This window comes from Gracilinanus agilis, chromosome 5, assembly GCF_016433145.1.
Source record: "Gracilinanus agilis isolate LMUSP501 chromosome 5, AgileGrace, whole genome shotgun sequence".
NCBI classification, from domain to species: Eukaryota; Metazoa; Chordata; class Mammalia; order Didelphimorphia; family Didelphidae; genus Gracilinanus; species Gracilinanus agilis.
Window position 1 is genome coordinate 286,194,692 of NC_058134.1, and position 15,626 is coordinate 286,210,317.

Genomic DNA, 15,626 nt, shown 5'->3' on the forward strand with positions numbered 1-15,626 from the left:
GGATGCTTAACAGGGCCAATGAGGAAGGAGAAAAGATTCGAGCAAAGTGCCCCAGTGAAAATAATATCTCTAGGTCGGAGATAAACTGATTATCAGCACAAAACCTCAGATGTGTGCCATCCAATGGATGTTGATCTCTGGTCTAGTCCAACACCCTCATTAGAAAGGAGAAAATCAGGGACAGCTATGTGACTCAGTGGAGCCAGGCCTAGAGATAAGGTCCAGGGTTCAAACCTGGATTCAAACAGTAGCCCCAGACACTTCCTAGCTGTGTGACCCTGGGCAAGTTACTTAACATCAATTCTCTAGCCTTTCCCTCTTTTCTACCGTGGAACTGATACTTAGTATTGATTCTAAGAGAGAAGATGGGAAAAAGAAAGAAAGAAAGGAAGAAAGGAAGAAAGGAAGAAAGGAAGAAAGGAAGAAAGGAAGAAAGGAAGAAAGAAAGAAAGAAAGAAAGAAAGAAAGAAAGAAAGAAAGAAAGAAAGAAAGAAAGAAAGAAAGAAAGAAAGAGGAAAGGAGGGAGGAGAAGAAGAAGAGAGAAAGAAAGAAAGAAGGAAAGAAAGAAAAATAGAAAAGGGAGAAAGAACAAAAGAAAGAGAGAAAGAGAGGGAGAAAAAAAAGAAAGTAAAAAGAAAGAGAGAGAGAAAGAGAGAAAAGGAGAAAGGAGGAGAGAAAGAAAGAGAGAGAGAGAGAGAGAGAGAGAGAGAGAGAGAGAGAGAGAGAGAGAGAGAGAAAGGGAGAAAGACTCCCAGTCAGAAAACTCACCCAACATCTAATTTCAATTCTTTCTATTGCCATATAATCCTATTGTTTCTTGCCTTCTTGAAGGGAACCCCAAAAAGCTTATTTATTCCCTTCCATTTAACCACCATACTATAATTCTCAAAATATTGGAGGATTATAATGATGTGAAAGCCAAGAAATCTCAAACTACGTCCTGTTGACTCAACAGAGTCTCTCAAGGAGGGTGGAATGTTCTGCCTCCCCAGTGTCTATGGCCCTTGCTTCCAGAAGACCCACTCCCTATGCTTCCTACCCTGAGCATACTAACCTATCCCAAGCATCTCAAAGTACTTAATAGAGGATACCAGTTGAGACCTGATAACCAACTCAGCACAGAAGTTATAGATGCATAGGGTTTGTCATATATATAGATGTATAGGGGTTGAGGACATAAGTGGTTATCCAATCTATTTCCTATCTATAGCAGTGAAGAGAGACAGATTGGAGGGAAGGCTGGGTGAAGGGGACAGGAAAAGAGTCCCACCATCAAAAGTTTGCTATTTCATTCCAAACTGTTCTTTAGACAGGTTAGCCACCTGATGGTATCTCCCCACTGCTATGCAGAAGAGAAAATCAGAAGCTGATAATAGAAGTTTATTTTAAAGTCTTAGAAACAGACTAGGGAGGAGCCAGGGAATGAGGGAACTTCTAAGGGCTGGTGGGATGCCCAGGAACAGAAAGAGTAATTCTCTCTCATTGACAAAAACTCCTGGACCCTTGATTCAAAAATAATCAGAACTTATTTCTACTACATTCAATGTCTCCTTTGCATTGTGCTCATTTCAGAGGGAAAGGCAAAAGTCAGCTCTGTCCCCAGCTTCCCACCATGTCTCCACAGCCCCTTTTCTCTCCCTAAAATATCATTCTAGAGCCCTCTTTTCCTCTGAACCCAGAGATTTACACCCAACCCCAAAGTCACCTCCATACCTTTATATCTGTATCTGGGGTGACAAAATCCTTCAGACACTCAATAGGGCCCATGAGGAATGGGCAGTGGGAAGAGAAGACCTAGAGTAAGAGAAAGAAAACAATGACTGAGCTCCTACTGTCCTAGCTAGTGACTACAGAAAGGAACGCAGACAGACGATCCCACCAACTTGCTCAAAGGGAGTATCTTTAGCCCCAGGACTATGCCCACAGGCTAAAAAAATGGGTACCAGTTTTCCGTTGGTTAAGAATAAATTATTAAAATAACCATGACAATATTATTCATTTAGTGTCAGAGTCCTCTAGTCAGCCTTCCTCTGATGCAGCCTATGGATTTAATAATTAGCTTCTAAAACCCAGCTACATTCAGAGGTTCGTCCACCAAAGGCTGGCCACCAGAGGGCAAATTTTTGGCTACATCAACTCCTGAAATAGCTCCTGAAGCCTCAAAGAGGTTAGATCTACATGGATTAGAGAGTATCCCCCTTGGGATGAAATCATAGGTTCTTAAAACACTGGAGTGATGTCAAAATACAAGAAAATTGTCTCCACTTCTACCCATCAACCCTCTTGCTAGGGGCCTTTCCTCTGAATTATCTGTGATTTATTGGTTGATCTCCCTTCCCACCTTTACCTCTCGCCTCTGTCCCCTCCTCCCCACACTCACCTCTCGGAGGCCCTCCTGGGCCATGGCCCTAAAGCTGAGGATGACCCCAATTATGGTCATTCGTTTCAGCACATTCTCAGCTCCTAGGAAGGAAGGAAGGAAGGAAGGAAGGAAGGAAGGAAGGAAGGAAGGAAGGAAGAAAGGAAGACAGAGAGAATGAGGACTTGGAAAAGGATTCCCCTGCCAGAAGGGTGGGAATCTAGCCCCTCTGGGAACCCACTCTTCACATTGCTAAAGAAGTAGACAGCTGCCCCATTCATTGCCTGGCAGCACAACCCCACCTGAAGGTTCCCTAATAGATGTCCTGGCCCTGGAGGCAAGCAGGGAGAAAAGCAGGGATGCTGGGACTCTTTAGGGAGGTGGAAGGAACCTACCAGTCAGCTGGGGCAGCAGAGAGGCCATGAGCTCAGGCTTGCTGAAGTTGGATCTAATCTGAACCAGCACATCCATGTTTTCCACCACCAGCTTCTACAGCCCCAGGAGAAAGACACCCATGAACCAAGAACTTGGGGACAGTTGAGGGAGAAGCTCACCTTCCATGTTCTCCTACCCAGCCAAGGGTCCTCCTCCCAGGCATTTGGGCTGCCTCCTTCCAGCCCCCCAAATACCTTCAGCTCCACAATCTGGGAAGTCACGTGCCACATCAGGTTCTCACTGAGAAACTTCATGCCATAGGGACCCAGGAGCTCAGCCAAAGCTCGCATCTCTGGGCAGAGGGAAGTCAAAGTTAGAATACCTCTAGGGAGGCCAAGGCAATGAGGTTCTGGTCCAAAAGCCTACAGGAGAAATTCACCCTAGGCCCAGAGTCACCCCAGACTCAGCAGTCAAGGTATGGGGATAACTCTACGGTTGGGGGTAAAGCAGAATGCAACCACAAGTTTTTCTAGCCTCAACTAAGAGGTAGCTGGGTTTTAAGATAGGATAAAGGGAGCGGTCCTCCTACTTCTTAAGGATCATTGAGTGGTTTCAAAACTTTAGTGTCAAATTAAAACAGAAACAGGCCACTTAAGACCATACATAAGGATCCCTGCTGGCAACACATTCATTTAGAAAACTCCATATTAAAATGATCAGTATTCCATTGTATTATTATTTATTTTGTTCGACATTGGCCGATTTTAATTCCCCTTTTTAATCTGGTCCAGCAGTTGTTGTTGGGCCCTAATTTGATAACTTTGCTTTAAAGTATATATATTACAGAATGAATTCCTAGTTAGCTCCATGAGCAGGGACAGAAGAAAGGAGAAGGACAATATGGATCACGTAATTTGATATTTGGAAATTTGTTATTTAAAAAAATTTTAAATATAAAGTATATATATATTGAGCAACTAGGTGGCTGAATGGTTTGAGAGCAAGGTGTAGAGTCAGGAGGACCTGGGTTCAAATATGACCTCAAATACTTCCTAGTTATGCGAGACCCTGGGCGAGTCACTTATCCCCAATTGCCTAACCTTTACCCTTCTGTCCTAGAGCATTCCTAGGACAGAAAATAAGGATTTAAAACAAATAAAGTATATAAATCAATTCAAAAGCACTTATTTAAGCACCTACTATGTGCCTGCCACTGTGGTAAGCCCTGGAAATACAAAGACAACCCCACCATCTCCTTCTCTCAGGTGCTGACTTTAGAGCCAATAAAAATATAGCCAATTGTCTATATTTTTATTTAAAAGTCAATGTAGGGCAATAAGAAATCATTGTCATTAAATATCACTTTCGGATTTGCAAAGCACTTTACATCTGTTAATATATACAGATATTCATGGATACCGAAGAGTGGATAGGAAACTGGAGAAAGTCCTGGGTGCAAGTTCCCCCTGATAGGCACTGGCTATGTGACCCTGGGCAAGTTCCTTAAACTCTCAAATGTCCCCAGCTAACTTCCTTAAGACTCTTTTTTCAAGGAGTGGCTTTTTTTTTTTCAGTGTGGGGCCAATATCATGGTCCCTAAGGTCTGTGTGGTTCCCTCCTCTTTGTCTTTAAGGAGCTGAGCTTAGATGAAAAGTTTTAAGAACATTCACAATTGCTCTAAGCCCCCCAGTTAGGAAAATGCCCAACATTTAGGCAAAGGTTTGATGCCCTGCCTTAGTTTACACTTAAAGCTATCTCTTGTTGACACCTGGTTTCTTTCTGATTGAGACAAGACCCAGGACGTTGGAAATATCTGGGTAACAAAGCAGAAGAGTCTATTAGAGAGAAAACATGAGGAAGGGAAGTAGAGGAAAGAACAGATTGGAAGGGGGGCAGTCAGGTAGCACAGTGGATAGAGCACCAAGCCTGGAATCAGGAGGACCTCAGTTCAAATCTAGTTTCGGATACTTCCTAACTGTGTGACCCTGAGTAAGTCACTTAACCCCAATTGCCTAGCCCTTGTCCTTCTGACTTAGAGTCATTATTTTAAAAAGTCAAGGTTTAAAACAAAAACAAAAGGCTACAATTTCATCAGCGGATAAACCTCCATGTACCAATATATATTAGCACCTGCTCTTCGACTTATAGATTAACTTTTATTTGGTAAAAATACAGATGGGGAAACTAAAACACAAAGAGTTCCAGTGACTTGTCTCTTCCCTCCCCTCCCTTTTCCCAGCCTAGACCCTAGCACTGATTCTTGAAAATGAGCCCAAACCCTGTAAAGGGAGGGAGAGGGGGGCAAAGAAGGCCAGAATGCAGAGCTCTCAGACCCGGCCTTTGGCCTGTGCTCAGATGTGAGGATTCCTCTAGGACAGGGGCTCTCAAGCCACATCTGGCTGGCCAGTCTGGGCAGAGCCCCAGGATGTGCCCCAGGGGGCCCTTCAGCCCCCAGCCCCATCCTCCAGCACCTTCTGCCTCCATCCTCCTCCTTCCCCAGGCGTTTATGGCTCTTACCACCAAAAAGGTTGCCAACTGTTGCTCTAGGAGGTCAGGGTTAAGGAGAGGAATGCCGGGACGTCCTAAGGTTCCGGAGCGCTGTGCTGGGGAACCGTTGACCCAGGTGGAGGAAGGAGCACATAGCATAAGGCTCCACCATATTTTCCAAAGAAATAAAACAATTCTTTTTAACAAACAAAAATCCAGCCACGATGCGCCCAGAGGCAGCACTTGGACTCCCTTAGTCCAAAGCCAGCCATGGATCCACTAATGCAGCTGCCTTTGGGCTAAATAATCATTAGAAGACTTGTAAGGGCTCTTCCCTCCTTTTCCAGATAAAGACGGGGCAGCCTAGAGGTTAAGTGGTTTGCTTCAAGTCTCTTGGCAAGCCTCCACGTTCCTAGGAGCCTGAGAAAGTGGATCAAGCTCAGGAGTCTTGAAATCCAAAGACCTGGGTTCAAGAACCAGATGCTCCACAAACTCTGGGACCTTAACCCCTGGGGATTTCAGTCCCTTCATCTGGAAAACAGGAACAATAATAGCACTTATCTCTCAGGATTATTGTGAGGATCAAAAGAGATGATTGTAAAAGAACTTAGCACAGGAGCAACTAGGTAGCACAGTGGGTAGGGGAGGCCTGGAAACAGGAGGTTCTGGGTTCAAATCTGACCTCAGACACATCCTAGCTTTGTGATCATGGCAAGTCATTTAAGCCCAATTACCTAGCGCTTACCCTTCTGTTTTAGAGTTAATACTAAGACAGAAGGTGAGGGTTAAAAAAAAATACTATAGCACAGTGTCAGCATATAAAAAATGCTATATAATGGCTATTATTATTATCTACTTCAAAGGGTTGTCTTAATCTTTTTTGTTCACCATTAAATCATGCCAAGGTACTTTTTGTGCCAAATATCCCCAACTCTCTCTTTATTTAGGTTCTAGCTTTCTGGGGCAGCCACTTTGTATATTTCTTCCTCGATTTCCCTTCAATTCTCCTATGACCCAAAAACAAAGCTTCCTTCCATTTCTAAGAACATCCCACTATTCCCTCTTCTTTTCCCTATACAGAAGCAAACACTCCTTGCCGAACCTCCAGGTTCTCCAGTGGTCCCGGATTTCTCTTTCAATCAACACTCCCTCTTTCTTGATGTTTCCTCATCATCATGAGGCTTCTTTGACATTCTCTGGCTCTCTTTTTCTGCCTCTTTTCCTCTTCTGCCTTCTTCAAAGGTATTCCACAGGTTCCATTCTGAGCCATCTTCTCCCTCTCTCATCAATTCATTTGGTGATCTCCATATTCATGACTTCAATGATCACCTCTTTGCAGATGATTCCCAAATCTCTATCTGGCACCTGAACCTGGATGACCTACTAGAACTCCCATCTTTCCTAAAGAACTGGCTTCTGGGGCAGCTGGGTAGCTCAGTGGATTGAGAGCCAGGCCTAGAGACGGGAGGTGCTAAGTTCAAATCTGGCCTCAGATACTTCCCAGCTGTGTGACTCTGGGCAAGTCACTTGACCCCCATTGCCCACCCTTACCACTCTTCCACCTATGAGACAATACACAGAAGTTAAGGGTTTAAAAACAAACAAAAAATAAAGAAAGAACTGGCTTCTAAAGTCTCCAGACTACTCCATTTCTATTAATGGTATTCTATTGGCCAAGTCACCTAGTATTAAGATCTAAGAGGTATCTTTGTTCCTTCCTTCTCCTTCATTCCTCACAACTAGGCACCAAGTCCTGCCATATCCTACCTCAGTAATATGGCTCACATCAAACCATTCCAAAGAACTATTGCCGCCCTTAGAGTTCAGAGCCTTATTGCAATTTTCTGGACTGCTGTAAAAACCTGTAGTCTTCCCCTACTCTAATCCAGCTTGCCAGAGTAACCTTTCTAAAGCATGGCTCTAATTATATCATCCCACTATTTAAACTTTTTCCTTTTTTAAAGCCTTTACCTTCTGTCTTAGAATCAATACTAAGTACCAGTTTTTAATCAGTAAGAACTTGGCAATTGGGGGTTTAACCTGGCTAGGGTCACCTGGTTAGGAAGATTTGAACCCAAGTCCTCCAAGCTCCAGCCCTGGCTCTCTATCCACTGAACCACCCAGCTGACCCTATTCAAAAATTGTCAATGCCTCCTTATCGTCTAATGACTAAAGCCCAGATTCCCCAGTCTTAACATCCAACCTATCTTTCCAGACAGATTTCACATGATTCTCCTTAAAGTATTCTATGCTGAACCCTGAGCATCTCCTCCCCCCAGTGCTTCCCACCCTGGACAGTCCCACTGGACCTTCACCTGTCGGTCAATGAGTCCCTCCTTCCTTGATCGTCCCAGTGGACAGTCCATATGCAGAAATCCCACCGCACTCTTAGCTCACTTTTATGCAGATTTAGTGCAAGTATGTGTGAGTGTCCCCCACTACTTGGTGACCTCCTTGACACCAGGGGTGCTGTCTTCTTTATCTTTGTGGAACTCCACGTAGTCCCTGGGACAATGTCTTACACTTAGCTTAGCAGATGCCTAATATCTGTCTGCGCAGTGAATGCCGACTCTCTAGCCTGGGTTATTCTCGAGGCAGCTTCCTCTCTCTCCATCCTCAGGACGAGAGGCATCGCTCCCTCACCATGGCCACCCTGGGGAGCCTAGGCTAGGAGCAGGGGAAGGCAGTGGGGCAGGAGGGATTGCTTGCTGCCTTACTCCTTGTCAGTGATGCTGGATGCTACCTACAGCTTGTGAGTGAGGCTGGAGACGGGACCCAGGAAGGGGAGTGCTGGAGAAATCGCCCGATAAAGCAAAGGCAGTCAGGAATGAATGTAACTGAAGGACACATCGGCTCTTCTTCAAGATCTCCCAGGAAGGGGGAAAGAGGCCCCCAACATGGCGGCAGGGAAGGGAAAGTCATACGATCATCCCACACCTGCCACTACCTCCAAGAAGGTTGCTTAGGGTTAAAATTTGAAAGAAGGCAAGTAGGATGGTTTGCGTGTCATTTCAGGCTAAGAAACCAGGGAATCGGATGGCTTATCATCTGGCACCTGTTCTTTCAGCTATTGTGATGGCTTCAGAACTTCCAAAAAGGAGAATGGCATCTGACTCTATCTTCCATCCCTCTTGCCCTCTCTCTATCTTCTGCCCTCTCTCCTCTCCTTCTCTCTTGTCTCCCCTCTGCCTCCCTCTCACCTTCTCCCTCTCTCTCCCTCCTCAAACATATCCTGAGCATATATCCATTAAGCCCCTGGATAAGGACCTAAAATCTCCCTGGAGAAGAAGATGCCATGAGCCTCCATCCTCATTCAGTTCCCAGTCCCATGGTTTAACAAAGTTTGCTAGAGAGCCAGCTAGGTGGCTCAGTGGATAGTGAGCAAGAGGTCCTGGGTTTGGATATGGCCTCTTCCTAGACATTTCCTAGCTGTGTGACCCTGGATAAGTCACTTAGCCCCAATCACCTAGCCCTTACTGTTCTTCTGCCTTGGAACCAATACTTGATTCTAAAAGAGAAGATAAAGGTTGTTGTTTTTTAACCAAAGCTTGTTAGAAGAAACATTGGATTAGGAATCAGAAGATGACCCAAGTCCACATCCCAACTCTGCTGTGTGACCATGGAGCCAGTCCCAAACTCCCAGCCTCATTTTCCCATCTATAAGAAGAGGATTAAACACTTAAAAAGAACTACATCATAAGCTTGTTTTGCAGAAAATATCTTGTATTCCTTAAAGCATAACATAAATGTAAGCTATCCTCAATTTTCTTTTAAAGCCCTTACCTCCTGCCTTAGAATCAATTCTAAGATAGAAGAGCAGCAAGAGCCTAGGCATTTGAGGTTATGTGACTTATCCACGATCACACACACAGCTAGGAAGAGTCTGGGGACAGAGTTGAACCCCAGTCCTCCTGACTCCAGGCTTGGCACTCTTCTATTCTTAACTTCTTAAAAACTGAGCTATGACTTCAAATCTCTCTACCTACACAGGTCAGCACCGTCTCTACAACTTATCATCAGAGAGAGTTGTCTTGGACTGTCAGAGGCCAGAGACGGAACCTGAAACCACTGAGGCGAGCACTCTATCCACAAGACAGTTTTGCCTCTCATTCATCAGCTGTAGCTATTAATTGACTCTCAATCACTGTTAACAGGAGAAAGACCATCTTGAGCTCCAAATTCCATCCCTTCTGTTTGACTTTTGGTCCATCCCCTCATGCTCTGGTTTCCATTTAAACAAAGTCATGATTAGTAGTTGGTCTTGCAGAATAAAGCTATTCTGGGACTTGAACCTGCTGCTCCCTTCATTTCTTCTCCATTTGAGTTCTTTTCATCTTATCGTCCTACTTCTCCCCGTGGCCATCCCTGGGCTGCCCACCTTTTGGAGCCCCTCTTCACAGTCTTCTTATCCTTCTGAGATTAGAGCTGCTGAAGAGGGGTCCTTCTAAAATGGATCCCAATAATACACATATAACCCAGATCAAAGTGCCTGCCAGCACCAGGAGCAGGGAAGAAGGGGATAAGTTCGATCATGTAACTTGGGAAAACTTGTGCGGAAATTTGTTATTACATGGAATTGGTAAAGATGAAAATGAAAAAAGAAATAAAATGGATCCCAAGAAAGGGAGAATATGTAGAATGAGGAATAAGAGAGTGTCTAGACTGGGAATGAGGAGGCCGAAAGAGAAAGAAGATCATGCTAGCGGAAAAGGAGCACCAGTATGAAGGCAGAAGCCCTGGGCTAGAATCCCAGCTGTTGCTACATGCTACCCAGGTATCCACGAGCAAGTCTCTTCCTTTCTCTGGACCGCAGGCGCCTCATCTTCCAAAGGCCCCGGGGGGTTGGACCAAACGGCCTCTACATTTTCTTCCAACCCAAGTCTATGTATGATCCAAAGCTGGACCCAACTCCGGGAGTGGGTCCTGTCCTCCACCAGCATTCAAGCTTACCAGAAACATCAGAGAACTCTTCTGCGCTGAAGATCTGCTCTCCCTCCCTGGGCATACTGATGAAGGCCTGCATGGCTGGGGAAAGAACGATGCTGCCATTGCTGGCTTGTCTCAGGAGGCTCTCCAGATACCTGTAAGTACAGCCAAGGAAGTGAAGGGAACACGGGGAGATGGAGGAGGGAGGTCACAGTCCAACTCAATCCACCCTGCCTACACACTCTGCTACTGGGGGAAAAAACTCAGCTGGAGCCCAGGGAGAGGGGGGGGAAGGAGGTCAGAGTTCCTCTAAGCCAGAGTAGACAGTACAACATTCTAATTAACAACTCAAGCTGCTGACTCAAAAAATAATTGTCTCTAATTTGCAAGCCACTTTGTCTCCCTTGCATGATAATTATCTGGTGCCCAAACGCACTGGACTTTCCTAGCTTTCGTTCCCTTCCTCACACTGTAACCCCCTTCTCCACCCAACACCCAGAACTTGCTCCATTGAGTTTTGTTGGTTCTCTTGAGATGAGAGAACAGGATAGAAGGACTCCATTCTTGAACTGAACTGCATCAATTAGAATATGAACAGCAAAACCAAGGAAAGAAGGGAACAAGCATTTCTTAAGGACCTACTATACCCTAGGCACTGTGCTAATGTTTGACAAATATTATCTTATTTGATCCTCCCAGACCTGGGAAATAGGTGCTATTATTGTCCTTGTCTTATAGTTGAAAAAATGGAGGCAGATGGAGGTCAAGTGATTAACCCAGGTTCATGCAGATAGTGTCCAAAGCTAGATTTGAACTCGGGTCTTCCTGACTCCAGGACCTACAGCATACTAATCATTGCACTATCTAGCTACCAAGAAGTACAAAATGCTAATCCATACATACTTATCTAGAGCTAGAAAAAAAAGCTCTAGGACTTCTACAACTTATCTCCAAATCTCCCCCTCCCTATAGGAAGCAACCTGGTAGAATGAAAAGAGCCCTGGATACAGAATCACAAGACATGGGGTTCAAATCCTGACTCTGCCACTTAATGTGTCTGTGACCTGAGGACAATTCCATCTTCTGTAAAATGAAGGATTCGGCAGCATGCTCCTTCATATCCCTTGCAAACGACATTTATCCCCCCTTCTTCTGAGGAAGAAGGGGGGATAAATGTCGTTATGGCCAGGTCAAATAGAAGAAGCCTTGCTGGATTATTCACCCTCCTGGCCTTACCTCCCTACCCCATGCCTGGGACAGGAACCCCCCATTCACCCCAGGCTCTGTCTGCAGACTCCCCACACACAACCAGCCCACTATGGGGGGCTTTTGAATGTTGCCTGTCTCTAGAGGATGCTAGATCAAGAGCGCCACCCAGTGGTCTCGTCTATGCAATTCCATCCAAATCTCTGGGGTAAATGAGCAGAAGTTAAGACCCCCAAAAAGAAGACCCTCATGGATGGTGGATACCCTTCTAGGAGCTCATTGCCAAGCCTGAGAAAGAGAGGACGCATGGTTGGAGAAAAGGCGATGGTAACCACGAAGGAAGAGGAAAGAATAAGAATGGACTAAATGGGATCTGGATTTGAAGTCAGAGGATGTGGATTCAAATCCTTACTCTGTTACTGGCTGTGTGACTTTGAGCAAATCATTCAACCTCTCTGGGTTTCTGAACTCCTCAGTTCCCCCATTTGCAAAAAGAAGGAGTTGAAGTAGGTGACCTCTCAGGTCCTTTCCAGCTCTAAATCTAGGGTCCCAAAGTTAGATAAGAGTAGGGTATGAGAGAGGCAGAGACAGAGACAGAAAGACAGAACAGTGGCTTAAAGAGAAAGAATGGAAAGTCAGAAGAAGATGGAATCTTCTTACCAGTTGGTATAGAGGGTAGTAATGGTTTGCTCCCCAGAGGAGTCCAATGGTTGTGTCTGTTGCAGAAGGGCATTTCGGATAACTCGAGAAGCATCTGTGCCCAGGAACTGGCTCAAGGACTGGATGAAACCAATGTAGGCCTTGACCCCTGCCAGTACTTCAGAGGGCCGTGCGATATCCTGAGTGGCGGCATTGTAGCCAGCCAGCCACACTATAGCTCTGTAGGAAAATGAGCCGAGTAGCAAAAATTCTGAGCTTCTTGTTTCCTACCCGATCCCCGAGGGGCTACTACACTACTTCCCCTTCTTGGGGTACTCCTGTTTTCCTTAGTCTCCAAGGAAGGATTAGTCACACCTACTATAAGGGGTATTGAGATGCTGGGCGGTGGGGGAGAGAGAATAATGGAACCTCCAAATATTCACAGAAGTCATGAGGCATCCATATATGGGACTGGAAAGTCATGGTAACCCCTGGCTAGCACCTACATATAACTCTTGGATAGAAAGGGCTGACCATACACTGAGGAGAGAACTAATACTCTTATGTGATGTATTTTTTTACACAAAGGCAAGGTCCCTTCCCCAACTGCTATTCCAACGGTAGCTTATTAATGCCTAAAATTTTATAACTACAGATTTATTTCTTTAACTTGGGATTTTTTTCCAACATAGATCACTGGAGTCAAGCAAATCCCAAGTCTACTTATCTATCTAGTCCCTGTGTGACCTTAGACTTAACCTCTTCAGGTATCAATTTCCTCATCTCCAAATTAAAGAGGTTGGGCTTAATAATTATCCTGACCCAAATTCTATGAAAATGAAAAAATCCCCCTTCCTGTAAAGCTGCCCTATATTAAACTTTTATTAGTCCTTTATACCCTGGTATGAACAAGCTTATCACAATTCTTCCTGAAAAAAGGTTTTGATAGGGACATAGAGAAGAAAACATCAGGGCTTATTCCCTTGAGAGTCTGGGCGGGAGGTGATTACCATCCAGGAAATTAAAAAAAAAAAAAAACAGAGGAAAAAGAAGGCTCAAATTTCATATACTTTAGTTTTCTCTAAGGCCAAATCTGTAGAAAGAGCCCTATCCATCCTAGAGTCTATGGGGACTAGGTTTGGGATAGGGAGAGGATTAGAGATCCTTTGGGGAAAGTGTTGAGTCATTCACATAGATATTGGGATTGGGGAAAGCTATTAGCTCTCTATTACATATATGAATTACCCAGAGATAATAAAAAAATTATCTTTATTACCCAACTGTTTTCCTCCTAACCGTAACCAACCTCCTTTCCCAGGCTAGCCCAGGGAAAATATACTATTAATCATAGCTTCTTTACAACCCACTTAAGAAGAGAAATTGTGACATCCACTACCACTACCACAAAAACAAATATGTATGTAACATGTCCCCAAACCAAAGAGAGATAGTTTATTATTATTATTTTAGATTACCCAGGATAATTTTATTAGATTGCTTTTCTCCATCAACATGGAGACCTAAAGATTATATGCTCCATTCTAAAAGGAAGGGTCCTCTCTACTTTCTGGGGATGAGGAGAGCATGATACCTACTTGTTGAGCCGTGCTTCCAGATGGCTGCTGAGATACTCAGAAGGAAAAATGGTGTGCTCAAACACAGAGAAACTGTGCACATGATTCATGGTTAGAGCCAGCTCTGTCAAGGTCAAGTGTAGCTTGTCCATGCTGAGAGAAATTGGTTAATAGAAAAGATCAAGGTGGACAAGATCAGAGTTCCAGAGCTTTAGATCCCATCTTCTCCCACTACTTACCCAGTTCCCTCTCAGCTCATGGAGAGGATTTAAGGGACCCCAATACATCCTCTAGAGCAGTGGTTCCCAAACTTTTTTGGCCTACCGCCCCCTTTCCAGAAAAAAATATTACTTAGCCCCCTGGAAATTAATTTTTTTTAAATTTTAATAGCATTTAATAGACCGCTCCCCTGGATCGCTGCAGCACCCACCAGGGGGCGGTATCACCCACTTTGGGAATCACTGCTCTAGAAGGTTTGAGACTCTGTTTATGCCATTACTCTCTCTCCAGGCCCCATTATGAAATTACATGGCTCTGAATTTGCTAGTTTATAACATGAGGGGGTTGGACTAGAAGGCTTCTAAAAGGTCCTTGTAAAACCTTCTGATCCCATATACAGATCCACGCCATTCTAGTGGAAATGGATAAAAGACAAAAGACAGATTCAGGTGCTTTCAATCAAACAACTTTGGTGTCATCCTTGATTTCTCACTCTTATCCCTCCCACATAGCCAATCAGTTACTAAATCTTGCTATTTCTTTATCCACAATATTTCTCTGACATATATAGTTTTCCTTCTCTCCAGTTACATAACCACCACCCTAACCCATCACTCTTCTGTGGACTATTGCTATGGCTTTCTAATTAGTCTCTCTGCCCCAAGTATCTTCCCACTCCAATCCATTCTTCCCAAAACTGCCAAAGTAGCACAGGTCTGATATGCATGCCCCTACTCAGTGAACTCCAGTGGCTCACTATCACCTTGAGGATCAGACATGAAGGACTCTTTTTGGCATTTAAGGCTCTTCACAAAGTTCCATATGGCGAGTGCAGAACCAAGAGAACACTGTCCACAGTAACAGCAATATTATACAATGATCAGCTTCTCTAATCAAGATAATCCCAAAAGACCCTGCATGAAAAATGCTCTCCATCTCCAGAAAGAGAATGGATGAGCTCCTAGTGCAGACTGAGGCAAACTCTTTTCACTGTCCTTTTCTTGGAGGCTATTTTTTGTGTGTTTTCTTTTGCAATAAGAGTAACATGGAAATATATTTTGCGTAACTTCACATGGGGATAATCAATATTATACTGCTTGCCTTCTCAAGGAGTGGGGGAAGAGTGGGAGGGAGAGAACTTGGGACTCGAAATTTTTAAAAATAAATGACAAAAAAATGTTAAATGTAATTGGGAAAGATTTAATGAAATAATTTTTTTAAAAATATTTAGCCTTTCCCTTCTAATTTAGAGTCAATAATAAATATTGACTCCATGGCAGAAGAACAGTAAGAGCTACTCAACTGGGGTAAAGTGACTTGCCCCGGATCACACAATGAGGAAGTGTGTGAGGTCAAATTTGAACCCAGAACCTCCCATATCTAGGCCAGGCTCTCTATCCACTGAAACACCTTATGTGCCCCAAAATAAATATCTTTTAAATTTTTTTTAAATAAAGGTACTCACAGGCTGGTCCCTTCCTATCTTTCCAGGCTTCTTATATACTATTCCTCTCCACAGATTCTACAGTTGTCATGTTGGTCTCCTTGCTATCCCTCTCACACAATACTCCCCATCTTCCATCTCCACTCTACCCTTCATGCCTGGAATGTGCCCCTTCTTTGCCTCTATTTTTTAGAATCACAAGCTTCTTTCAAGACTCAATTCAAGAGCTACCTTCTGTAGAAAGCTTTTCCTGATTTCTGGAGCAGCCAATGCTTAAGCCTTAAAGGCATCTTAATTTCCATCTCATCTCTCAGACTATATCTTTGCTTGTACCTGTACGGTACTGCCCCCCCTCCAACAGAGTATAAGCTCCTTGAGGGCAGAACCTGTTTCTCTT

At 44.2% G+C, this 15,626-nt stretch overlaps 1 protein-coding gene across 1 annotated transcript in view; it reads right to left on the minus strand.

Annotated features, from left to right (window-relative positions):
• Nucleotides 1-15,626, minus strand: part of NCKAP1L (NCK associated protein 1 like) — a 55,669-nt gene that overhangs the window by 11,670 nt on the left and 28,373 nt on the right. The window contains exons 20-26 of the mRNA XM_044679774.1: nt 13,588-13,719; nt 12,014-12,232; nt 10,172-10,302; nt 2,989-3,086; nt 2,755-2,848; nt 2,381-2,463; nt 1,714-1,794 (exon numbers count right to left, since the gene is read on the minus strand). Coding sequence (XP_044535709.1) covers nt 1,714-1,794; nt 2,381-2,463; nt 2,755-2,848; nt 2,989-3,086; nt 10,172-10,302; nt 12,014-12,232; nt 13,588-13,719 — 838 coding nt within the window. The remainder of the gene's footprint in view (nt 1-1,713; nt 1,795-2,380; nt 2,464-2,754; nt 2,849-2,988; nt 3,087-10,171; nt 10,303-12,013; nt 12,233-13,587; nt 13,720-15,626) is intronic.